The 26,242-nt window shown below is 48.7% G+C and overlaps 1 protein-coding gene across 1 annotated transcript in view; it reads right to left on the bottom strand.

The window, feature by feature from the left end:
- The window catches only part of PLB1 (phospholipase B1), a 120,842-nt gene that overhangs the window by 18,827 nt on the left and 75,773 nt on the right, over positions 1-26,242 (bottom strand). The window contains exons 31-47 of the mRNA XM_006910435.3: positions 25,797-25,835; positions 25,286-25,346; positions 24,359-24,417; positions 22,994-23,067; positions 18,289-18,332; positions 17,615-17,723; positions 16,156-16,207; positions 15,695-15,775; positions 15,083-15,148; positions 14,197-14,297; positions 13,094-13,175; positions 12,314-12,418; positions 11,146-11,241; positions 10,541-10,612; positions 4,928-4,993; positions 1,716-1,776; positions 1,102-1,160 (exon numbers count right to left, since the gene is read on the bottom strand). Coding sequence (XP_006910497.1) covers positions 1,102-1,160; positions 1,716-1,776; positions 4,928-4,993; positions 10,541-10,612; positions 11,146-11,241; positions 12,314-12,418; positions 13,094-13,175; positions 14,197-14,297; positions 15,083-15,148; positions 15,695-15,775; positions 16,156-16,207; positions 17,615-17,723; positions 18,289-18,332; positions 22,994-23,067; positions 24,359-24,417; positions 25,286-25,346; positions 25,797-25,835 — 1,227 coding nt within the window. The remainder of the gene's footprint in view (positions 1-1,101; positions 1,161-1,715; positions 1,777-4,927; positions 4,994-10,540; positions 10,613-11,145; positions 11,242-12,313; positions 12,419-13,093; positions 13,176-14,196; positions 14,298-15,082; positions 15,149-15,694; positions 15,776-16,155; positions 16,208-17,614; positions 17,724-18,288; positions 18,333-22,993; positions 23,068-24,358; positions 24,418-25,285; positions 25,347-25,796; positions 25,836-26,242) is intronic.

Below are 26,242 nucleotides of genomic sequence, written 5' to 3'. Positions count from 1 at the left end.
TGAAGTCTGCGAGCCTCGGACCCACCTGCTCCGGGGCCACCTGCTCCAGCCCTTTCAGGAGAGCCGAACACAGCAGTGTTCAAAATGCTCAAGTCCCTCCCGTCCAGCCCTGAACTCTTGAATTCAGTCTCTAAGACCTTTGTCGGTTTCCATTTCCTCCATAAAGCTTTCTCTAAATATAACTGTCTTAAAAAAAAAAAAAAAATTCCTCTGTGAAACTTACAAAATGATATGTATTCACCATAACTAGTGAAATGATAAAGATTCTCAAAATATTAATAATCTACCCCGACCTTAATAACTTTGTCCCCTGCTGCAGGGTCTCCTCGCCCCTTACCCATGAATCCTCCCCGCCAGAGCTAATTAATGGTGAGGAGTCCTCTGTATAGCCTTCCACAACTTTCTCCATGTTCATAGCGAAATTAAAACGCAAATGCGGAAGTTGTTTGTTTTTACAGAAACGAATACCTGATTTTAAAAGTCCTGTATGTCAGACTATGTAGCTCTCCGGTGTAACTTTCTCGTTTTCCCAGCTGGACAAGTTTCTTGAGGGTCATGACTATGTCTCATACTTCTTTTCCCTCAGAACTGCGTGCAGTGTGTCTCGCACACGGTAGCTAAATAGTTGGCTGATGTGATTTAGTGAAATTGCTCTGTGTGCAGGAACTGGGCTCCTTCTGCCCCAAAGGACACATCTTTAAACAGCATGAAGGGACACTGGGCAATGTGTGGGTAAGACCCACCCACTCTATGAGTCATGTAGACGGAGACGAGGTCCCTGATAAAGGCGAGGCAGACTCGCTGAGTACCATCACCCCCAGGTGAAACACCTGGCCGGGAGGTTGGTGCATGGTCTCTACCTGGAGATGAAGGGGAGGTCTCATGGAAGAGGTGGTGCTTGAGTGAGACTGTGGAAGGGCAGAACTGGGCTTTCTAGATTGCCTGGTGATGTCTTATGGCGCCTGGCTGCGTTTCAGTGCCTGATACAGGTACATTCTCAATAGTGTCAGTTAAATGCTGAAGGCAGAGCCAGTACGGAAGAAGAGTTGATTCTGCACAGGGCTTGGCTGGTGCCCGTGCCCGGCGCAGCTCAATACTCACAGTCAGTGAGTCGCCCAGGGCGGCGACCACTTTGATGTCTGCTGGTCGGAGCTCATGGACTAGGACAGACAAGCGAAAAGATGGATGGTCAGGGGGAGGTCTTTCTTTTAAAGTATAAACTTGACTAGGAGTCCGAGATTCTGCTCTAGTCCCACAGGTCCCCATTATCCTTATTTCCATCCTAAGGCTTTAGCACATTTGCCTTTTCCATGCATTCAGAGCAACCAAGGCACTGAAAGTAATGGATGGGCTTGATGTCTATTGTCCATCCCGAGAGGAGCGCAGTTCACGCTGGCGGGGTCCATATAAGTTCCAGCCGCAGGGGTCGCACGCACAGGCAGAGAGGACCCCAATCCCTGACTTCTCTGGGAAAGGAGACCTGAGGGGGCTGCCACTGGGACTAAGTGGAGATGAGAAGTGTGATTTGTGGAGAGGCCTGGGAGCTCAGCAGTGACTGTAGGCCAGCTTTCCGTGGGCTGCCCCAGATCTAGGTCTGCATTGCATGGCAATGAGTGAGTCCTGCTCAAGCCTCCGAGGCATGTTTACAGGGTCTCCCACCACCTGGACACTTAGCAAGGCCCTTAATTGAAGGGGGAAATGATGTTTTCGCTTACCCGAGGTGGGAACACTGTTGGAAAGATTCCACTCCATACACAGGAAGTCACTGCCCCAGTTCTAAATCAACAAGAGGAAAGACACAATGCCTAACACTGATCGTGCAGCCCGAGAAGAACCAGCTAAGGAATTTTCAATAGAGGCTAGAACTATGTCACTGTAGGGGATCATGTGAGGGTAAGAACTGTTAGTTATAGGTGGACTGCAAAGGAAAGGAGAGAGGAGAAAATGGAGTCTGCCTACCCCTAGGCACAAAACAGACAATGTGTGGGCACACACGTACGCACTCACACAGTGTTTCTCATCTCATCTACACTCTTAAAGGAGCCAGCAGTCCTACCAAAGCAGGGGAGAAACTGTGTACTCATACTATGAGTGGTCTCCCAGAGGAACACAGACGCGGATGCCTAATAAGAGATTACAGATGGGTTTTGGTGGTGGTGTTGAACATTAAGCTAATGGACTCTAATTACAGTGCTAGGACCGAAACAATAATTAGAATATTTTTAGGAAAAGAACATGACATTTTCACAATTGCAAAGTTACTGGTTTCTGCATATCTTTTCTGTACATATGTATATTCTTTTGCACATTTAATTGAATAGCCAATCACTTCCTCATGTGTGTGTGTAAAATAATGCCGATAACCTAGATACCTTTAGTCAAATTCCCTTGTCTCTAGAATACAGAGCACCTTTTCTAGGTGCTGGAGGAAGGGATGGGGTGGGAAGCAGAGGGCACAGAAATGACCAGTACCAGCAAGTTGGGGGAGAAATAGTCTTTCCCTCAGAGTCTCAAATACCTGCACATCCCCAGGAGGGCTCAAGGGACTAGCCCAGTGCTGAGTGCACAGTAGGGCTCCACAAACGGGCGTCGACTGTTTGGGGGATGTGATTGTGGGGGATGTGATTGTCAGAAGCTTTGGAAGCTCATATCTTCTGTTTTGGTCAGATGATGATGAAGACAAGTCTTGTTAAAACACCTCTCTCTCGAGGGAGCAAAATGAAACTGCTTTTGAATATTATTTGCTTAAACTGATATAATTTAGTTTATTCCAAGGGATCACTCAATTCATCACACCGATGGATTCCTTCTTCTCTGCGGATGTTTTGTTGAAATTAAGAACATGCTTGTGTGCCGATGACCAATATCGGGGAAAATGCAATTAAAAAAAAAAGTAGCCCTGAGCTCTTTAGAATTCTGAGATAGCTGGTGAGCCAGAGACAAGCAGGTTCCATGTAGATGAACAGACACAGGTTGGAACGTGAGCATGCTTGTGGTCACGGGGAAGAACCACATGCTGCATCCGACACCAGTGCACCCCAATGCCCTCGGGGTCTTGTTAAATGCAGGTTCTGATTTCCAGTAGGACCAGGATGGTGTCCGAGATTCTGCATTTCTAACAGATTCCCAGGTAATGTGGATGTTGCCTGCCTGTGGCTATTTTAAAAGGCAAGGTATTAAATAAGCAACAGCACATCCTAGGCCTGGATTTCTAATTCTTCTGGCAGCAGAAGCAAAGATACATGAGACTACAAGGTCCAAGAGGGCAGGCCCAACCCACTCGGCTCATCTTGTATATCCAGCACTTAGCACAGAGCCTACTCCATTTAGGCATCCAAATGAATAAGTGTTAAATAAATAAATAAATGTCTGATTGACAAGATGTAGCTGATATTTCAATTATAATGACTTTTGGTCAATGGTTTGCCTGGGACAAGCCTCCCTTGGGCTATTATGAGCCTGAGAGAATCCAGAGAGGCTGCCCAGCCATGAAGCTGTCAGGGCTGGGACCCCGGAACTTAGAATCTAATAGTTCTTTAATAATTTCCTATAGGTTAGTCTCAACACTTCAGCTGGCTCGTAAAAGGTCCTTCCTCCATCACTCCTGCTGCTCCTCAACCCACACTAATCAGATCTTTTACAAAGGTGAACCACATTATGGCACTGTCTCCTAGAATCTCCAAAGGCTTCCCACACCTCTCCACCTGAAGTCGACCTTCCCACTGAGGGATTCAGATTCTGTGTGACAACTTGACAACCCCTCTGGTCTCCTCACCCCTCTCTCTACCTCATTCACATGCCCACAGCCACTCTGACCTTCTTCCTCTTCCTCAAATACACCTAACTCAGCCCTGCTTCTGAACCTCTGTGTTCCACGGTCCTGCCTGGGACCCTGCCTCTCCAGATAGCTGGTGTCTTTTCATCATGTGTGTCCCGACTCAAATCCTTCCTCCTCAGAGAGGACTGGCCTGGCCTGCCCAGCCACCGGAACTTGCCATTCCTCCAGCGCCCCATCACATGTCAGCTTCCTCAGAGCTGTTAACACTCTCTGAAATGATTGTGTTTAGCTATTTATTGAATGCCCATACAGTAGGCTGTAGGCTCCATGAAGATGGGACCCATCTGTCCAATCTTCTGCTCCATCTTCCTGGAACAGTACCTGACACATAGTACGTGCTCGACATGGAATGACCTCTAATCTCCCATGGGCAGGACCACATCTGATACTTCTCTGAATTCCCTCTGGCCCCTAACATAAGACTGGACATACCATAGTTGAACTATTGGAACTGGTGGTTGGGCCTCTGTCCTGATGGTTGAACCCCTATCCCAGCGGCTGAGCTCCTGTCCTGGTAACTAATGGGCCTGGTCCTGCAAGGCCTGGTGAGGTCCAAGACCCTCCAGTCCATCTTTGGAACAGCAGTTCTTAAAGCCATGGGTCTTGAATCCTTTTGGGCTCCTCGGGGCCAGTATGGTTGACTTGAATCAAATAAGCCCTGAGGACCCACCTGGGTATGAGTCAGCTTCCTGTTGGGCCCAGCCCCTGGAACTGAGATTTTTTTCCACTCAGCTCCCACCTTACAGGAAGTCAATGGCACATCATGCCTACTACCTCCCTTCATTCCTTCGTGAAAGGCTGAGCTGCCTAATCAGAAATGATGTTTCTTCAAAGGGCAGAGAAAGCTGATCCATGGCACTTCCTTTTGTTGGTTGCTGATGTCAGCTAAGCACTTGAGGACATGTTAGGACAATCCTGTGACTTTGTGGTTCAGGAGACACTTTTTTTTTTACATTCCAATTTCCAGTATGTAAGAAGGGTACATTTCTGCTTAAGCTAACACTCTGAAACCTGCACCACACCCCAAGTCACTGCAGGCGGAAATGGTTTGTCCCTGAGAGAGGCAGATGTGTGTCAGGGGTTAGGTACCTCAATGGCTGGCTTGGTGGGGTATGTGTAGTTGCTGTTCCGGAGGGTTCTCAGGAAAGGCTCTTTCTAAGAAAGAAAAGAAACCACAGGGAGAGGTTATCTGGCAGCATCGAACGTTGCTTAGGAAAGATAAGAACTAACAATCCTGTCTTCTACATTTATTTAACATGATTTTTCTACACTCAGATAGAAAGAACTGTATAAACATAATTTCATTCATTCTCCAGAGGGTTTTACCTATCAGCATTGGCAAGGAATACACAATGAAAGCCCTAAAAAGGATTCTAGTATGTTCTAGTCAGAGTTCTATGCTTTTGTTTTCACCCTAGCAACTGCACAACTCCTTAATCATCAGAATGATCTATTTTCTTTCCTTTGTAATGTATCTGGCAAGAGATTCACATTATAGCATTTTATCTTTTCTAAAAAGTGTTACGATTATCAACACATTTGAGTATCTCCCCTCCCCTCCTCCATCCCCCCGCCCCCACCTCCTTTGAACTATGTGTCTTACCATCATCAGGTTGGCTTCATATATTTGGGTCATGTTTTTTCTCGTGAAACATCCTCTTCATTCCCTACTCACTTATCTATTTCACAATCAGTTTTCACACAAGCCCAGTCAAGAATCCAAGTCTTTTCAGTTGCAAGTGGTGGATTAATCAAGAAGGAAGAAGGACGAGGCAAAGGAGAAGCAGGAAAAGCAAGGTAAGAGGAAAATGTAAAACTTGATAATGAAGCAAGAACCAGTTAATAAGACACTGATCAGGAAATGCCAAATGGCCCAGGGCTGTCAACTCTTTCACAAGATGTGGTCAGTGGAGTAGAAGGGAAAATTGGGGAATAAAATGAGAAAAAGAAAAAGGAGCAGAATGTTGGATAAGAGGTCATTGGAGATCAATTCCAGGGGTTGAGAACTGACTGTCTGTGAGCGGAACCCATCCAGGAGATATTTTGTTTTGTTTTAGTCTGCTTTATTTTGGGCCTGAATGGTATTAGCAAAGGAGGAGGAGGAAAAATGGGAGGAGAGAAGAATCTGAACGCTTTCAGGAGGGGCGTGCTCCCTTCGGTTCTGTCCTTGCCACCTCCTCTCATCTCAGGCCTGATCCCATCCACACCATCGTGTTCCTGCTCTGAGTTTGCAACCCCTGAAAGCCCCCGCTTTACAAACGAGGAGCAACTGAGGCTCAGAGTGGGGAAGGGACCTGTTCCAGGTAGAGAGCAAGTTGTGAGTGCAGAGCTGCGGCTTGACATCCCAGGCCTTCCTAACCAGAACGCAACCGCGCAAGGCAAAAGAGGGCTTTCAGTGGCATGTCAGCATGGCTAGCTAGGCTTGTCTCCCGTTCAAGTTATTTAGCATCCCCTGAGCATTCACCATCAGACAAGAGCAAGCTGGGAGCATTCTATAAATAACTGACCCACATTTGTTGAGCGCCATGTGTTCAGAGCACTGTTCTAGGTTCTAGGATGAGAGGAGGAAATAAAGGGGCTTACAACCCAGTCAGGCAGAGAGCATTGAGAAGCTATGGGGTGGCAGTAAGGCATCGAAGAATAGTGTGGCCAGTAAGCCCAGTGATTACGGAGGAATGGCTGCAAGATCTGGAGATGTATGGCCTTTACAGGCAAGACTCAAGGAGAGAGGGGTTGATAATTAATTCTCCCCTCCCCTCTGCTTCAAGGGAGCCCTGACTGGGCCTAGGATATGAAGGCTGGAGCTCGTCTCAGAGTGGCCAGCACAGGAATAACCAGAGGGCAGACACGCGCCCTGTCCCTCTGGGAGTGTTGAAAGTCCAACTGGAGGGCCTATCTGGTCACATGATCCAAGCGTTGGGGGACGGGACAGAGGGGGAGACTGAATCAAAGGGGTTAGAGGTCAGGGAGACACCAGAATGTGGTGGAAAATGAGGCCAGAGCAGGAGAAATGAGAACAGGTCCAGGCCAGTGACAGACAGGTGGCCTGGGGTGCCCAGGACTTGTTCTGTTGACCTTTGGCCGTGTGATACATGCACGAGTCAGAGTGGTCTACAGGCCTGGAGCTGAGCAGACTACGCGAGAAGGGATTCCACTTAGTCTACCGGGCTCTCTTAGGCTCCTTCTGTAACACCGGTAAGTGAAAAGTGAAGCCCATTAAATGCCAGCGCAAGAAAGTCTGTGCAAAGACGGTGTGGCCTGCCTGGCAGGGGGCAGAGCTGGACAGCTACCTGATGTGAGTCAGCAACGTGAGTCACTGGCTTCAGGAAAAGGTCATGTTCATCTTGACTGTATTACTAGGTATAAAGTTCCACAGTGAGAAAGTGGAGCTGTTTCTGTTCTGTGCTGCTCAGACCAAACTGGAGTGCACAGGCAGGTCTGGGCACCAGCTTAAGAGGGGCCATGTTCCAAGGAGACATACCTACTACATGAGACAGGGTTTGGGAAGGCTTGTCTGTGATGTTTGAGGGAACTGAGAAGACTTGGTGGCGGTGGTGGTGGAGAGGAGGACATAACAGTACTACATGGAACACCTTCTGACATTTCTGATTCCATTCCATCCCATCCACCCCATCCCCTTCCAAACGTTCTGGTTCATGACCTACTAGTCTAATTCCACAACCTGTTAATGGATAGCCACTTGACAGTTTGCCATGATAGTGCAGAAGTTTAAGTAGAGACTATAATGATGCCTTCGGAGGGATGTGGTAGAATAACTCAGTTATTCTGTAAGAGATTGCATCAACGGGACTCCAAGGCCCTCCCCGCTGAGATCCTAAGGTCATATAATTCTCTGCTGTTTTATGATGGGAAGGTAGGACCAGATAACTTTTAACATACAAAGTGATAAGGATCTGAACTGGGGTATTGGCAGTGGGAATGGAGAGGAGGGGCAGATGGGAGGGGCACCAGGAAGAATCCTATCAGCTAGGGTTCCTGCCCGATGTTTCATGTTTGTACAACGGTGAAAACCACAATAATACTGACAGAAACAGGAAAGTCCTAAGGATCAGAGAGTTCGAGAAGACGAATATTTAGTTCTTATTTTGACACTCCTTACTCAAAAATTATTTTTCAAATGAATGTTTGTTGAGTCTGAAGTATTAGTGAGGTCAGGGCAGGATCAGGAGATTTAGAAGTTCAAAGTATCCAAAAGATAATAGTGTCCCCCAAAAGTAATTCAAAATCGAAACATTGCTTAACAGTAAGTATGGATAAGGGAATCCAACAAACTTCTGCTTTCTCCAAGATGAAAGATTGGATGATATATCACTTGAAATTATTTTGATTTCTTTCTCTGCTTCTCCGTCTGTCCCTCTCTCTTTGATTCCCCTGCTTTGTTGGCACCCTGGGCAGACATTTAAGCTGCCTTCTGGGTGATCTTATGCCACATAGGACATCCAAAGGGGAAGCAGCTCTTAAAGGTTAGAAATATAGAGGTGGAGTTTGGGAAAGAAGTAAGAAATGAAGACACAGGTTTGGAGATGCATGCAAAGAAATTTAACAGGAAACCCTGGAAATGGACAAATCCAAGAGTGAGGGGATGGGGATAGAGAGAAAAGAGAATAGGGCTGAAACATGAAAGTTGGAGAATGTCCACGTTTTTGAGGCTGGGAGAAGGAAGGAGGGTCACTAAGAGATGAGAAGGGGCAGCAACTAGAAAAACAGAACAATGGAGATGCTTTCGTGTCCCGGAAACTCACAGAGGAGGTGGATAACTTTATCAAACGCTTAGAGAAGGCAAGACGAATAAGAGTTGAAAAAGGACCATGCTGGTCTTTCAACTGCTTTCTTCAAAGCCTGAGGAGCCACAGTCAGTAGCCCTGGGTTAGGGAAGGAGTGGGCAGAGAGGCAAGGAAGGCAGGGAGGGACAACAGTCTCAGCCCACAGAGCAGCTATTCAAAAGTTGTCTGTAAAATCGTTTGTCCAACCTGAAAGTCCAACAGCAATTCATAGAGTACTGTTAAGTACCCAACCTGCCTGGGCAGAATGCAGTTACAGTTGACTGGGGTCGGGGAGGAGCAGGGAAGAAGCTGAGAAAGCTCCCATCCTTCTCCGCCCCCTCCTCCCACTGGGTCCTGCCTGTTGCCTCTATGTTTAGACACAGCTAGCACTAAAATATGTGCCGCCTGGCCCCTGTCGGCTCACACTGAGATGCTCGTGGACTTTTATATAGCTCCAAGGCACATGGGAGGGAGCAGATGGGACCTGAGGAACACAGAATGCTATGTAGTGTGGTGCGGCGAAATTGGGCTGGCCAACAGATGGAGTGTTTGGGAATGGCCCTGGGGTTGCCTGGCAACTGCTTCTCCTAGGCTGGGCTTCTAGGGTTCCAGGAGGCTAGATTTGTAATCCTTTGCTCATCAATGACTCAGGCTCTGTTCTGACGGAGGAGCAGAGCCCACTGTGGCTTGAGTGCTGGTGGGACCCCATCCTTTCGGGGTTCCTTGCCTGGTCTGGGGAGGAGAATGGCGTACCTCGCGGCCTGTGGCGACAGGGCTCTTCGTGACCCAGTGCCTACGCTCTGACGTGGTACTTAAGAAATGTTTGTGGAGAGGAGGAGCAAATGATGGCTCCCTGGAATTGGTTATTGCTTTTACTACTTAATGAAGGGCTGAATTGGTAGATTGAACAGAGTTTTCCATGGCTGATATTAAGTATGGCCATATGAGTTGTAAAAATATTGAAACACTTACCTCCAGTATGGTTTGAAGCCGCTGCTGAGTCCCCAAATGCCCCTACTACTGAAGTTGCCTGGCCCCTCCCCCTAGAACCTCCTGGACATGCTCAGGATCTAGCAATTAAACCATTTACCTCTGGCACAGTAGATCCCCCTAGGCCTTTGCCCCAGCCTTCCAGCCAGCATCTGACCATTCGGACTGGAGGCATCTGTGGTGCACTGGTTGTTACCTCATTTGACTACCTCCTTTGCTCCAAACGCCCAGGAACTGAGCCCTCTGAGGCCAGTGCCCCACCCCGCTTCCATATCATCCTTCTTCCCACCCCTCTTATTCTCCTGATGAGGCTGACGGCACACAAGGCTGAGCCTGGGCCGAAGACTGGGGTGGGGGAGGTAGCAGACAGGAGGCATGGGTCTGGGTAGGGCTGCCGCCCTCTCTGGACCCCTGGCAGACGCACGGGGGAGCTGCAGGGCCTTCCCTGCTCAGCTGGGAAGGTGGGAGCCCGAGAGGCAGCCAACCCAGGAGGGAAACCCAGCCTCCCAGATTGGGTCAGGCCCATCTGCTTTTATTGCTATTGAGGGCTCTCAGGCCTTGGCCTTATTTGGTTAAAAAGCCATAAGATGGCCTAGAAAAGGCAGTAGGAACATGAACCTGCCCCCATCCCTGGGCCCGAAATCAAGTTGAACAATCACTTACATTTTCCTCCTTAAAAGGAGCCGAGTCCTCACCCAAGTTCTCGAAAGGCCACTCCTACTTGCCCCTCCTCCACACAGCTCCCAGGCTCTCCTCCTTGACCCTAGCCCTGCTGGAAACTCCCAGTTCAGGCTTTACCACCACTAACCACAACTTCTGATCTGGCCGGCTTCTCGCTAGACCTCACCTACAGCCTGAGTCTCTCACCTGCCCCACACGCCAGCTGCTAAAATGAGCCTTCTTATCAACCTTGGCCCTCCCTGATTACCTGAGTCGGGCAGGAGAGGGATATATCTGCTGTCAGGTTTAGGGTTTCCGTTTTCCTTCCTAGTGGTTCAAGCTGATTGGGGAAGAAAAGAGAGACACAGGTGTACTCCTTTGTTTCTGTGGAAGTGAATATTCCCTGGCAGCATCCCACAGCGGGGAAAACTCCGAACTTGATCTCGGGGGCTCTGCCAGTTGCCAATTGTGGGATATTGGGTGATTCTCTTAGCTTCTCTGGGATTCAGCTTCCTCAGAAACTGATAATACTTCTCTTGCAGGGGTGTTGAGAAGCTTAAATGAGGTAACATGGTTTAAAGCGCCTAGCACAGTTGCCAACATATAGAAAATGTTGAATAAATGTGAGGTTCTACCTTACATTCATGCAAATAGTCCCTCATCAGAGTCCAAAGCACAGAGAAGAGGGTGTAGTTGATCCTGGGATCTTAAAGACTTCATAGTTTCAATTCTAGACTTCTACAGATGTGCCAGTCACTGTTCCTCTATACTTTGCTGGCAAAGGAGGTCAAGAACAAGCTCCATTCTGTGGGGGCTGGCGCTCTGCTCTAGACTAGAACCCCAGAGAACCAGGGACACCCCACTTATTTTTACCATATTGACCCAAAGGGCTCTGGAGAGCTGAGAGTGGAATTTCTGGCTTGGGTAGATGCAGTCTGGGGTGAAGAAGGACATATCCAGGCGTCCATCCTAGAGAAGAGAAATATACTTCCTCAACATCCTGTTGGTACAGAGGATGGACAGGGAGCCACAGCTGATTGACCTGACCCCTGGGATCAATCCCTCAATGCTCTTTGGGTCTCTGAGCCATTGGCCTTGTACAAGGCCTGCCCACCTAAAGAAGGAGATGAGAATGATCCCACAGATTCATAGCCTTGGGTGGCCCCCAAACCTCATCCTCCTTTCTAACCCGACAATCCCTCTTATTTAATAAAATTAAAAAAACTGCCATATTTGTTTCCAGGCACATTTGTGTGACGCCTGGCCCACACCATAGCTGAGAGGATGGGACCTAGTTCCTAAGGAAGTCTCGGCCAGCCCACTGGGAGAAGGTACTCCCAGCCTTTGGCCGGCAGATCTCAGTGGCCTTGGTGGGGAGAACGGGGCAGGCCGATTCCAGGAAAGTGTGCCACCCTCCTTTCTCTTGAGGCACTCAAGGGTGCTTGAAGCTCCCTTCAGTTAGGTGAAGCCTCTAGGATGGAGGCCCAGGTAGACATAACCGAGACCCACCTTGGTCCACTCACATCCTCTTCTGCTCACAGTGGGAGTGTCCACTGGAGAGTATGGCCAGGTTAGAAACAATACCCAGCGCTCTCCTTGGTGACCGCAATGTCGTGTGTGTGTGGCAGAAAGTGAATATTCTAGACCTGGACATGTTCAAATCTTGCCTCTCTGTTCCGTATTTCCTATGTGATTTTTGGAAGGTGACTTCACATCTCTGAGCCTGTGTTATATGGGGATGATAAAACTCACCCTCAAAAGATAGTTGTGAAGATTCGATGTATGGCAAGGACAGTGCCTGGCACATAGTAGGTGCTCAATAAAATGGAGGCTGCTCTCAATAGTAATGAGAACACCCTACATCAGGCAGCCTCCGGGAATGCAGCTCAGATGTTCAAGGAGTCTGCGCCCCTCAGACCAGCACCTGGAGAGCTGCCTGCGGCTTTTTCATTTTATTCACACTCTCATGGAAGCACCTGGCATTTCTGCCCTGAATTTCCTCTTCTCTCTGGGAGCCCCGCTGGGAGGGCAGGGAGCATACCTCCAGGATGGGGAGCTGGATGTTGTGGAAGAAGGGCTGCAGCACCACGGAGAAGTCCTCCCGCGTGTCATAGCGGCCTGACTCCACCAGCTCGCGCATTCTGTTCTAGGGACACATGCATGGGTGCCTTTAGCACAGGCCCTAGGTGGCCCAAGAGCCCAGTGGGGCAAGGGTGGGAGCGATGGGCAGAGTCCCGACCCCCCTCTCCCTGGTGGGGGTGAGTTGCTACCTCAGCCCTTCCTTTGAGAACACAAACACACTTAATTGCAAGGCTCTTTCTAGAGAATTAGCAACAGGTTGGGTCACCTTTCTGTTTTGCTTTTAAGTGAATTGCAAGCTTCGAAGGGCCAGGAAGTCCTACAAGGAATAAAAACCTAGGAAGAGTCTCCCGGGGACCCCCAGATTCAGGACCTACAACCTTCTTACGACGACTCATGGCCTGCCTGTTGAGGAGGTGGGTGGCCCCAGGGTGAAGGGGAGAGAAAGGCAGTCCTACGGAGCATCCAGGGCTACTGCCCGCCTCAGGCCAAGTGTTAGGGTTAAGCCACCACGTGTAGCTGGGCCATGAGGGCTTTGCCACCTGGAATCCTTTGGGATGACTCCAACCAGGGTACCTAAGACGCCTCAGCCAGGTGGGGCAGAGGAAGGGGCCTAGATGGTGAAGATCTCCCTCGAATCTTGCATGCCTACCTCACCTGTGTGACTCCCTAGGGAGCTCAGGGCTGGTGTGTAAATCATGTGGGGGGAAGGCACACCAAATGGTGCCCTTCTTGGTCTCACCTGGTAGGCTCTGGTGACGGCCTCCAACCTGGCCAGCTCTTGGGAGCTCTCCCGCGGGGTCAGAGCGCAGTTACACAAAATGCTGCACAAAGAGAGGGGGGCAGGAAGACCCAGAACCAAAGTTCTGGTCAGGGTCTAGTTCTGCGGCACAGCGTGGCTCACTAGAGCCAGGCTTAGGAGCACATGTGACCTGAGGCTCTGACACACATGCTCAGGAGCAGGTTTCAGATCTGACACAGGGAGTGGATAACGTCCCAAGGGTATATGAATGAGCCCTCTCATATTAAAATAGCACAAGTATTAAACTGTAGGCACTGTGACTACAGCAAATTACACCGGACTAATGAATTCAGGCAATGAAAATGCAATGTTTAATTTTTAAAAATAAAAATGCACCCTCTAGTATTGGAGCTGGTATTTTGGGGCCTCTGACACTCATGGCCCCCAGACATCTCCTTAGTTCATACTAATGCCCCACGGTGTCTCCTTTTATTTTATTATGTATCATTTCATACCCATAAAATATACTTATTATTAAAAGAGATATTATCTCTGAAGCACTCAGGACAGTGCCTGGTGCACAGTAAGTTCTACAAAGCATTTGTTAAATAAGTAAATGTACATACGAGGTATGAAGGATAATAAAACACCCACCCATATACCTCTCACCCAGCTTGAGAAACAAACCTTTCGACTCTGAAGTTCCCCGTGTCCCTAACCAGTTTGCTTTTTTCCCTAAAGGCGACTGGACTGTGTGGCTCATTTCCTCGCCTTCTGCTTCAGTTTGACCACTTACGTACGTACATAACCCTAAATGCTGTCCCTTCACAGGCTGGGCCACACTGTCTCTCAAGCACTAGTCTTTGCCCTAGACCTGACCTCTCCCCTTGGGCTCCTCCATGTCACAGAGGTTCCTTATAGCACCCTGAGGTTCAATAAAGGGGAAGACATGGCTCCAACCTCCCGGAATGGCTCAAGATGCCCTGGACAGACCTGGACACCTGGACAGACCAAGTCACAAAGACCCCAAGGAGTCACTGCATAAGCCAGACCAGATAGATGGTGAGCGTTCCTCCAGCTGGGGGCAGCTGGCACCTGCCTACCTGGCCTGCTGCACTGGGCATTTGTCTGGGTTCCCCAGGAACACCTGCCGTACGACACTGGGGTTCATGAAGTCCACGAGGTTGACCAGGGCTCTGGGCACCTGAGGGCAAGGCCACAGATGAGAGAGGGGCTCCAGGGGCTCCTTCCTTTAGCTGCCTTACAGCCCAGAGAGGTGGGTACAGGCTCCAGGCTCTCTGTAGAACTCCAGCTCAGAGGTCCCTGAGCTCCACAGAGCTACCATGCAGGCCATGTTACCCACACGGGCTGCAGTATGAATGGCACTTCCTGGAGTGGGACAACATGGCAGACCAAAGTCTAAATGTTGAATTCAGCTCTGTTCAGCCAACAGTTGGTGGAGTCAAATTCGTTAGCTTAAATCTGGTGAAATAGGTACCCCATTTGCCAGGACATTAGCTCTTGATTATTTCTCTCCAGCCCTTGATTATTTCCTTCCATCCCAATCCGGACTAACTCTGCTGAGCAGGCCTGGCAACTCAGCCACCAGCGAAGCATCTGGAGGTCAGAGTATAGGAGCAGCTTGCCTATGCCAGGGGTGAGGACAGAGCACATTGCTGGGCACAGGACCAGGGAGGGGCTTGCTCTAGACCCACCCTATGGTCCAGAGTACAGTGCCCAGCCTGGAGCCACCCAGCTGTGACCACCAGGGAATATCCCAGGTAGTGGCGGGGGGATGATTAGTATACACACTGCCCTCCCTTCTTCAAGCCTGAGATCCTTCCGGGCTGATTCCAAATGGAATGAGGCTTCCTTAGGGGTAGGACCCAACCTCTGGAAAAAGAAGAGCCCATGCCCTTGGAGGTGTCCTTCAGGGCAGGGGGTATTTCACCTTCTTTCCCCATCCACAGTTGAGCTGTTACCACTCACCTCTCTATGCAGGATGTCCAAGGCATTGCGGAGTCGGTCAAAAAAGTTGGCTGCAGAATACAGATTCTGGGGAGACAGGGGGGAGAGGGGAAGGTGGTTAGGGGGAGAGGGCTGTGGGGGCAGTCGTAGGCCCCCCTTCTGGCTGTGGCCCTAAGGACTCGTTCGCCCTCTGGCCTCCAGCTGTCACTACCTCATCAAGTCTGAATTTGAGATGAGCAGTTAACTACTCGCTGTTATCAAAGCGGGGCCAGCCAGAGACTGGAACCTCCAGCCAGAATTTTGGTTCAGGAGCAGAAAGTAGAGTTCTCCTTCCAACCGCTTGGTGTTTACAGTTTCTTCTCTTTCTGAATTCTCAGAAATTGTGACAGGGGGATAGAAGCACCGTCTATCTGTCACCTGCTACCTCACGCCATCTGGGACGTGGAGGTGGAGTCAGAAACCCGAGGGTCATGGAGTAAGACGTGAGTGCGTGCACATGCGCACACGTACGCACACACGCACGTCTGTTCAGACAATCTTAGGGCTGATTCTAGGGACTGTTCTCGAAGAGGCTCACCAAGGCCTCCAGGTCAGTCAGGAGGAAAGCAGGCCTGAACCCCGCCTCCCCATTACCGAATCTGTGCAGTAGTCACATAAGTCACTGCCTCCAATCAGCACCGTGATAACCTTCCAGTCCTCGTGGAAATTTACTCTCTACATAGAAGGAAGAAAATGCTTGGTAATTTCAAACAAACAAAAAACACCATAGCTCTAGGAAATTCATTCAACCTTCTAAGACTTCCTTGCCCACTTAAAATAATAGAATCAGAATCTCAGAGCTAAAAGAATTTTAGAGGTTTTTTTTATAGACCTCAGATTAGCATCAGGAAGGACTTTCAAGGTCATTGTGATCAGCAACAAACCTCTCCCCACTGACATAATCTCCTCCAGAGGGTCTCTGACTAGGGCTACCCTACTGCTACTTGAATGCCTCTGGTGACAGGGGGCTCACCATTTTCATGGCAGACCATTCCATTTGGGGACTTTTGTGGGTTAGAAAATTAGTGTTTAAAAGTAATGGAAATCTGACTCACCGCGTCATCTTTCATCCTCTGCACCAGAGTCTGAACTTGGCTTGTAAGTCCCCTGAGAAGGAGAGGAAATCAGTCCTGTTGAGGAACAGTGCTCGGATTTTTCATCCTAAAGGGCCTGAACTGGAGGTTTCCATGGTGTTATCCCCACTGCATGAGCTGGCAGAGACCCTGAGGCTAAAGGACAAAAAGATACGTGCCTGTTCTGGAGAGTGATTACAACAGATAAGCCTTGTAAAGCCAGTTGTGTGTCTGTCCTCAAGTTGTAGTCAGAGGTACTGTCAATCACATTTGTGGCCCGTGGTCTCCTTTTTAGGAGTGTCTTTTAGGATTCCATGCCAGGAAACAATTTGTCTCCTTTGAGGACTGATGTAGATCCTGAAGTTAGATCTCTGAAAGTCTTAGCATGCTTTCTCTTTTTACCTTGGCTGCCAGGAAGCTGAGAGTTTGATGCTCAAGTACAACAATGCTAATATTGATAGAGTTGCTTCCTTCTTCTCCTTCCCAGTGGCTGTTATTTTTCTTTAAGTATATTTTATTTGTGTGTATGTGTGTGTTTGTATATTTTATAAACTTATCCAAATACTTCTTTTAGAAATATATGGGAATAAGTATATACTACACACCTGCCTGGGTGCATAATTCATGGAAGGACTAGATCTTGGACATCTCAAGTCCCCCACTAGTTCAGGTCTCTGTTATAGATCTGGTTGAGATGGATCCATGGCATGGTTATCTTTAGGGACCTGCTGGTGGGTTCATCTGTCCCCAGCTATTTCTATTGCCAAGAAGGATCTTCTCAGGCTGCGTGAACAGGTCTGGGGACTGTGCCCATCAACCAGAACGGTGTGGGCCTGAGCAAGAAGATGAAAGTGTGACAGACTCAGGCAGCTGGCCAGGAAGGAACAAGGGAACCCAGGCCGCTGGGGCCTCTAGGAGCAGGACAAGGGGCCTCCTTGGGAGGTCCCTGGGAGGCTGAACACTTCTGCTTTAGCTGCTTCTGGCTTTGCAACTGTACTTCCTGTTAGCTCCACAGTGGGGTTAGTGACAGGACATGACTTGTTGCCTCAGAAGCCTCTAAGGCTGGAGATTCTGGCTTGCCAATCCATGTGGTGGACTTGCCACTTGAGACTTTAGAGAGGGTGAATATCTCTAGCACCATCATGCCATGGCAAGTTTTAAAAACTGGATAATGCTGGTCAGTTAGTCAAATGATTAGAACATGATGCACCTGAAAGCAAGGTCAGGCGTTCAGCCTTTAGGGGCGTGAGTCTTGTCTAAGCTCCAGCCTCTAGTTTAGTCAGAGTGGCGGCCAGGGAAGAAAGAGGCCAAGAGCCCCTCAAATCATGGCTGCAAATGGATAAATGTCCCCTTTACACACAGAGGTCAGTATTCTAGTCTTCAAGGGGATTATATGCCTCCCACTCCATTCCCCATAGGCCCCCTTCCCCAAATGCCATACTCAGCCTTTGCTCCAGGGACAGCCTGATTGAGGAACGCATTTGTGTCATTGGCATCACCTGTGCCCACTGCATAGCCTGTAAGATTTCTGTTAAACTTCCGAAGGATATCTGGAAGAAGACGGGGTGAACAGGACATGGAGAACTTAGGACGGAAAGCCAGGATATGTTCTCTGGTCTAGGGTCCCCAAAGTGAGCTGTGTTACCAGACTCATGTAGCCCAGGGAGAGGTGGAGTGTGTGCCCAGCAGAAGTTGGGGCCTAAGTTGAAATGACTTGAGGACAGGGTACACCAAGGCAGCAAGAACCTCTCAATTTTTTCTTTTTCCTCATTTTTCACAATTCACAGAAAATTGTGCAGAGAATCCTCTCTCATCTGACTGTCTCCACACGCTCTGCACCAGCTGAAGAGACCTGAGGTTCAGAATTTTTGGTAACTGGCCCTCAGCCCCCTGGCAAGCACGCAGAAGGGCTGGGGCTTGAACCCAGGTCTCTGGGCTCCAAATAGAATGTTTATTCCACCCCGTTCGGCTGCCTGTCCCTGAGCCTCTCCTCCCATTTCAATGGTAGTCGTAAGGAAGATGTTGTTTCCTCTTTCTTAGCTCAGAGGCACTCTCAAGAAGCCTGGGGGTCAGATACAAGGAGTGGACAGACTCAAGCCCCTGGTGGTTACTTACTTGGCAAGGTGGTCACGGTCTCCAGAGTGCCATCTCCTCCTGAACTGTAAGGGAGTGAGCAAACCAGTGAGACTGAAATCAGTACATAGGCTTTGCAAAAGAGTGCCTGTGCCATCAGCACCTGTAAGATATGCCAGACCCATCTCTTTGTGTTTGAGGGATTCTGAGAAAATTCAGATTCCTCAATGGGTTGGATTCCTCCAAATCCAGGATTTGAAGGCAAGAGAGAGCTGTTTCTTTTCTCCACCAAATCAGGAGGGAGAGCACTTAGCTGAGTACATACTATGTGCCTAGCCGGGAACTAGATTTGCTACATGAGTCATCTCATCTCTCTCAACATGCTTATGATGTAGATGTGACTATCTCCGTTTTACAGAGTAGGAAGCTGAGGTGCACAGGGGTTCATTAACTTCCTAAAGGCAACTCAGGACCATAAAGGTAAGTAAAAACCAGCTTGAGCTGGAAACCTTCAGAAAATGGATAAGCTCTTCTCTGCCCCATGGTGATGTAAATTCCAGTGGCAGGTTCAGGGGATGGCCTCTCTGCCTTCCAATGCCCAATCTAATTTCATTTAATCTAACTGCGTTTTATGGCCTTCAATCTGACTCCAAGACATACATTTCCTTGCATGCATTCAAACTGAATTCACATGGGAAGCAAGAAGTATTTCTATTTTAACAAAGTCCAATGTTCAAATGTACTGTATTTACTGTTACTTTTTTCTGCCCCACCCTCTTCAATCCCAGCATATTTGTTCCAGGCCAATAGATTTTAAGAACATGGTGTTAGCATCCAGTCCACCAGTAGTAGGGTCGGGCCATAAATCAAAGTCATGGCTCATGGCTGTTCTTCATGCAAGGAATGCTTGGAATGAAGTTGACTATTTCATTCCAGGGTGGCTGAGCTCAAGCCATTCAGCAGCCCCAGGTGGTGGAGAGAAAGAAGCCAGATAAGCCCTACCTTTCTAACCTCACTCAGGCATCTCTTTCCCACCTCTCATCAGATGTCTGAACAAGATGGCTGGGCATCTGAGCTCACGATTCTTTTCCCACTGTACATGAAGCTGCTGCCTTAGCTGTTTCCTGATCCTTATTTCTTCGGACTAAAAGCCTTTACTTAGAACACGTTACACTTGAAAGGAAATTATAAATCATCCACCTTCTCCAATCACTGCGTTCTCACTCCGTTTCCTTTTTTCCTTCAGTAGACATGTAAACATAAACACAGAGGCATGCATAAACACACCTGTCAAGGACATCCTACTTGTCATTTCTTTGTTCTAAAACAAGCGTGGTGGCTGATCGAGACGAACAGGCTCCAGACCTCTCTCTCTGAGCCCATTTTCGGAAAAAAAGAGAATTATACAAATAAATATGTAGCAATACATTTAAGCCCTCATTTTTATCAGAGCGATGTGACACATGAAAGAAGAGAGATCCATAGGAAACAGCTAGTCTACGAGAGACCTTCCGATTAGCCCAGCTCCATGGCTGGGCTTCTTTCATCTGTTATCACCCACGACACACAGAAAAATACAGAATAAATGCTCAATAACCTTTGTTAAAGAAGTTTCATTAACGTGTGATTGAACTCCAGTTAACAAGACAAAGAAACACATTTTCTACTAAGTAAATTTTATTTGGGTCCTTTGAATGGCGCCAAACAAGCAAACTTATTTCAACTGAAGAAGAGGCAATGTTCTAAAGGCCTTTGGTTTGCTACACTTTCAATCTCTGTGACTCTCACAGGTCAAGGAGCCTTGGAAATAATCACAGTCAAACCTCCTTCTGTAGGTCCTGCTCACAGCCACCTACCTCCCAAGAATTCTGGGTCCACTTCTCCCCCATTCAACTCCATTAGGTCCTCTCTACTTGGTTTCCTTGGAGGAAAAGGCTCAAATTGCATTCTTAATTCACCTAGAGTTATTCGTTGCCTGGTATTTCCAATCTAGAAGCTTTAATTGCTTCAGAAAACTGCCTCTCTCAGATCAGTCTACTACATGGATATTTCCCAGGGGATGCTAGGAGGTATGTGAACGAAGAAAGCGTTCTGGGAACACTGGATCACCCAGATACCGTTTAAACAGAGGCCTTCATTGTAGAGCTTCTCACAGCCTTTAATATGCTAGCATGCATGTGAATTCCTCAGAGAAAGGATACAATAGGTAATGTTTTTTAAAAACTACAAAGAATTTTGCCTCTTCAGGAACGTGGCTGGGGCTAGTGTTTCATGCAACACACTCTGGAAAACGGTAGAATGTATAGTATTCTATATACTCAAGTGTCGGACTGTCTCTCAGGCTCTGAGCTGGAACTTCCATCTTTAACGTATGTGGATCTATAGTATAATAATAATACACTAGGGCAGATATTTGAAAATTTAGGACAAAGGGTTTAAAGGGACAGCAGCCACTGAATACAGAGGCCTTGGAATGAGAACTGGGGGACTGAAACAGTAGGCCTTACTGGACCTCACTTGCAGAAAGAAACAGAGCAATGGCTGAATGTTTCCATATTTGGAGAGGGAAATGTCTAGCAGGAGATTGTCCTATAGAACTGTTTGTAAAGTTGGGCAGATCACCTCACTTCCCTGAAATGTAGGGAGGAGGCAAGAGAATTAAAATGTTAAATCAAGCTACATTCCGAGACTGCAACACGCTGCCCAGCCCTGCAGCCAGGCCAGGAGGACACCTGCAGAACAAAGGAAGATTTCTGCTGGGATCGCTAACAACCGGTACCTCACACCTGTGAAGGGAAAACAGGAACAACAGTCTCTAAGTGGCCCCTACGCAAATAAAATCGTTCATTCCCTAGGGCTAAAACCATGGGGAACCTATAGATTAAAGTCTGCGAACTGCCAGCTGGCCTTTTAAGTCTCCATACTCTTCCTTCCGCTTCCTCCCTGTTTGTCCATATCAAAGGAAATGGGTAAACACAGCCTTTAAACTGTAACTCACAGGAACTATAGAATGAATGTAAGCTGAATTCCCCAAACACTCCAGGTCCCTCTCAATCTTTTTCTCTAGGTACTTTCTATTCTGTCTCTCTCACTGTCCTCGTCCCTCTTAGGTGCTCCTCCTCTCTGCCTCTGAGGGGAGGCCACACTCTGTGGAGTGTGACCCCTTTTCTAATAAACTTTCCTCTTGAATCTAACGTTGACGTGTGTGTCGAATTCCTTCTACACCCTCCGCCAAAGAACCCTCTCCTCTCAGTGCAGAGCTTGGTCCACCCCCCGTTACTCAGGGGAATTTGCCCCGTTCCACATCACCCAGGTACAGCTCACCCACCCTCTGCTGGTTGGTTTGTCTACTTTACTTCTATTTGTCCACATTGCGATGTGAGGCCACTGCCTTCTTTAGCTGAGACTGAATGCGGCTGCCACAGCCTCCTGTGTTTTCATGATGGCAGTGGGCTCTGCTCGCTCTGCATCTGGCAGCCTCGGTAACGTCTGGGGCAGAGTGGTCAGACGGTGAGACTGTTTTGTTCCACAGCAGCCCGGTAGAGACCACCTACCTGGCTGAGGTATGTGGAAACTTGGGGGGTTGGGGGGTGGAACGCAGAGGCCTGTACCTCAGCTCTCAGCAGGCGATGTCCTCCTGTTTTCCAAGCCCTGACCCTCTCCGTGGGTGGCTGCAGGCTGAGTGAGGACACCTCTCTCACCCAGGAAAACCTTTCTCTCTGAGACTATCCTCAGGGTTGGCCAGAGGACTGTCACTATCCTGATCGTCCCCACGCCGTTCCCTCTCACTTTCTTGGAAGAAATATTTCATTTAAATCCACGCTGAGGAAAAGGGAGGAGGCGAACGTGGTTGGGCCGCTCGGCTTCTCTTTAGTGCTCTGCCCTCTCGCGGCCGGCTTTGTTCTAATGGTTTTGCATTCTGAGCAAACCTCCAATTACTGTGAAGCACACATAAACAGGAACTTTATTAGAAAAGGAAGAAACTTAAGAATACCCACATCCAACCGCTCACCCGACACCTGACCTTTTCTACTGCCGTGGCTGGAACGCTCTTTCTCGCCCTTTCTGCCTGATTGCTAATCTAAGACATGGCCGGGTACCGCCTTCTCTGGGAAGCCTTTCCATCCCTGCTGCCAGGGTTGGTTGTTCCCTATTCTATGGTCCTCTCGGACATCTTTTATTTTTACAGAGTACTTGCCAAATGAGCACAAGCGCTTCCCTGTGCTTCCCACAAACCCCCCTCGTTCAACACCTGTTGGTAGTGATTTGGTCTCAGTTATTTCCTCCTGCAGTGTGCGTGGTTTTGGAGTCGTGTGTACAGATGTATACATACATGTAAAGGCAGAGACTATAGAAGGACACATACATAGAGACAGGAAACAGACATGAGGGCGTTTACATGTGCGCATGGACATGCAAATGGGCAGGTGAAGACTCAGGTTTGGTGCTTTTCAGGTACATTTCATGGTAGATTGGCTGACCCAGGAGTCTGATAAGAACCCTGGGTTGCTTTTTCTGCACGACTTTAAAAAAGAAAAAAAAAAAAGAAAGTCATCAACAGTAAAAGATCCTTTCTGCTCACCATATTGTCACATTTTATAGATATATATATTTTTTCCTTCTGAAAAACCTTTCCAGACCTGGTCCTTGCTCGTTGGTATTTATGCATTTATATGACATAATTCCACCCCCCCGCTCCAATCTCTGGGTATGAACATGGGGTGGTGGGGTCAAGGGTTAACATTACCTATATGACAGCCCCCGATACTGAGTGGTGACATCAGAAAGGTCGCCTGGTTTGGAGCCAATTCCATTGCCAGCCTTTGAAGATATACCAAAATACACAGGAAAGTCAGCAAATCAAATAAAAGGGATGCTGTGAACATGCAGGGCATCTGCGGGTGGCTCCCAACATACTCATCCCACATGAGCGGAACGCCGGGCCAGGAGTCAGAGGACCTGGCTCGCGTTCTGCAAATCACAGCTGCCTCCTTACTACGCTGAGGACAGGCCCTGCTCATCTCACAGGCACATTCTTCTATTTATTTTTAATTTATTTTATTTTTTTAAGTTTATTGGCGGTAACATTAGTTAATATAATTATATAATATTCAGGTGTGTAATTATACACCTGAATATTATATCAATTAATACCAAATTATACATTATAATTTGACCTTTGTATATTCTATTGTGTGATTTCCACCCAAAGTCCAGTTTCCTTCAGCTACCATATATTTGATCCCCTTTACCCACTTCATCCTCCCCCTAAACCCTATATTTGTCCTCCTTTACCCTGTCTATCTCTTCCCTCCTCCCCCACCCCCTACCCTCTGGTAACCACTAGTCCATTGTCCATGTCCCTGAGTCTCTGTTTGTCCTGTTCATTTCACAAGGTTCTTTTAATGACCAAACTGGATTGATTGTAAGAAGTTTGGAAGACTCTAAAATGCTTTACAAATGTGAGACACTGTTACGTCATTGCTATCGGCATCATGCTCCTAAGTTCTTTATCAGCAATGACGAAAGAGCTCATAGCTTTGAGAGTGGACTGCAGTGGGCAGATTTCCCATAAACTTCACATTTCTCCTCTTCCCTCTGGGACATCCCATGGCCGTAGATATGCTGCCAGAAAGCGGTCATCTGGGTTGGTAAAACAGCCTTCTTTCTCAGAACTTAGGAGAAGGGTTTTAGCCACCACTCTGGGGTCTTTGTGCTTTCCGTGCAGAGGCAAACAGGAAACGGAAGGGTCTGCGTTGCTTGGAAAGCATCGTCCAAAGGGAAAAGACCACCCACGTAGGTCGGTACGGAAGACTCTTTGAGTCAAAATGACATATTTTTGCAATTTGTTAATGAAGTGTTGTTAGGGGTTCAAAACCTCCACTCTCTGAGATAATTCAGTTCACTCCTGAAAAAGATTTCCCTTTGCACACCTGAGCGAGAAAGCGGCTCCAAAACAAGCCACTGCCATGTTCTTGGATTGGCAGAGCCAGGGGAGAGGAGCAGGATCATGCAGCAGTCAGCAGTGCGGGCCCTGGGTCAGGAGAACTGGGACCTGGAACTGATGCAGCCACCCCCAGCGCCACCCTACCCAGGGCCCCAGAGTCCTTACAGTCAGAGAATCCCCCAGAGCAGCTACGACTTGGATGTCTGCAGGTCTCAGGGCATGCACTGGGGAGACAAATGGACACACTTGAGTCCATGGAAAGGAAGCTGCCGTGACAGTCTGGTGCTTCTCGTTTTAAGCAAAACCAGAAACACAACCTGCACGTGGGTTTGGGCCACGCAGGACTGCGTGTCCATAGTGCTGTGCAGGCGGAGGTTATAGGAAGACAACTTGTCCCCGTAAGACACACAGTAGAGAAATCCTGTACCTGTGAGGAGGGAGAGGAGGAAGGGGAGAGGATGGCTGGGTGTGTGGTCGAGGAGGCACAGTGCGATCCCAGCGGTAATGTGGGAGGTCAGCAGTGACCTGAGTGCACTGGGCCATCTGAGCCGAGGTTCAGGGCCTGATGCACAGCCCATTTATGTCTGGGTTCTGGATTACCACCAAGAATCTGAGAAATAATCATGTCAGGCCTTTCTGTGCCCTCAAGTGTCTTCTGAAGACTCCGGGGACCTTTCCAGCCTTGTAGGTAGCAGTAATTGCAGATCCTGGGGCCCCAGGATGACCCGCAGAGCTGGCTTCCTCCTGGGACTCCCTCAGCACCCCACTCCCCATGTCTGGGCCTCAGTGAAGGCACATCCCAGGGCTGGGGCACTGATCGGGGGGTTTACATGCTCCTCTACTCGTGCTCTCTTTAAGGGGCTGAATTGGGAGGGCAGCAAACAGTTCCAGGCTTGACTGGTAAGACATCGATCACTACAGGGTGGAAAGGGACAAATCAGGGACTTGTTCCAGGTGACCACCCAGACAGGAAGCAAGCACTGGCCATAACTGAGTCATTCAGTGACATGTGAAAAGCTCTGCTGGAGCACTCATTAACCTGCGAGTCCTTGTGGAGAGGTCCGGAGTCCTGGTGTGTCACAGGGGGCTTACCTGAGGTGGGCGGTGTGGTAGATGGGTCTCTGTCACTGCACAGCAGCTGGCTCCCATGATCCTAAGGGAATAAAATGAATCTCAGGGATGAAACGGACTAGAGAGGCTGGCTAGGCATCAGACTCACCCAGACTTCTGGGCCTCCCTGGGAAGGGGCCCAGAAGGGCACTTGACACACGCTCCCTAGGCCATTCTGAACATCAGCCAGCCTGGGATCTGCTAACGTAGTTTAGACCCCTCTACCACCCCATGCAAGAATCGGGGTGTCAACAAAATGACCCCACCCCACCCCTGATTCTACAGCAGCTTTATGAGGAGAACAGAATCTTCATCTATGTCTTTGATAAGGCTGTGATTTCATTAGCTGGTCCATCCATCTGAGGTATAGGTGGATGGACTTTATAAAAGAGTGTGAGCCTCCTTGTTCCCACCCACCCTGTTGGGCCAGCCCCAGCTCAGGGGCTACCCACTGCAGTGGCTGGTGAGCCGAAAGAAAATAACACGCAGATACCTGCACACTGTTCTTGTAGGTGCTCAGAAACGGCCAGTCCTGTGAGAAGAGGGGGGTGAGCAACCACGGCGATTCAGCTCGCTTCCTGTGCTGCTCTTTGCTCGCCCACCCTCAAGAAGTGCTGACCTCGGCGTAAACACTTTCAACACCTTCGGCCTCCCAGCTCCGCATTGCAAGCCCCTCCCTGCCAGGCTGACCCTGTGGGCTCCCTCCCAGGATGCACTGGGGCTTTCTCTGCAACCCCAACATACTCTGAATCTGCTTGAACAATTAGGATAAACCCTGCAGCACGATTATTAGGACAGACCCTAGGAATGACCATGTCTGCTCTTCACCTTGCACCCAGCTGGCTGGGGTGGCTATGTCACCTCTCTTTCTCAACCTTGCCCCCTCCCAACAGGGCACCACTCTGCTAATACAAGCCCATACGCCTACTCCCTAGAGTC

Source organism: Pteropus alecto, unplaced genomic scaffold (assembly GCF_000325575.1).
Source record: "Pteropus alecto unplaced genomic scaffold, ASM32557v1 scaffold61, whole genome shotgun sequence".
In the NCBI taxonomy this organism is placed as follows: domain Eukaryota; kingdom Metazoa; phylum Chordata; class Mammalia; order Chiroptera; family Pteropodidae; genus Pteropus; species Pteropus alecto.
The sequence above is the reverse complement of the archived record's forward strand: the minus strand, read 5'-3'. Positions and strand labels throughout refer to the sequence as shown.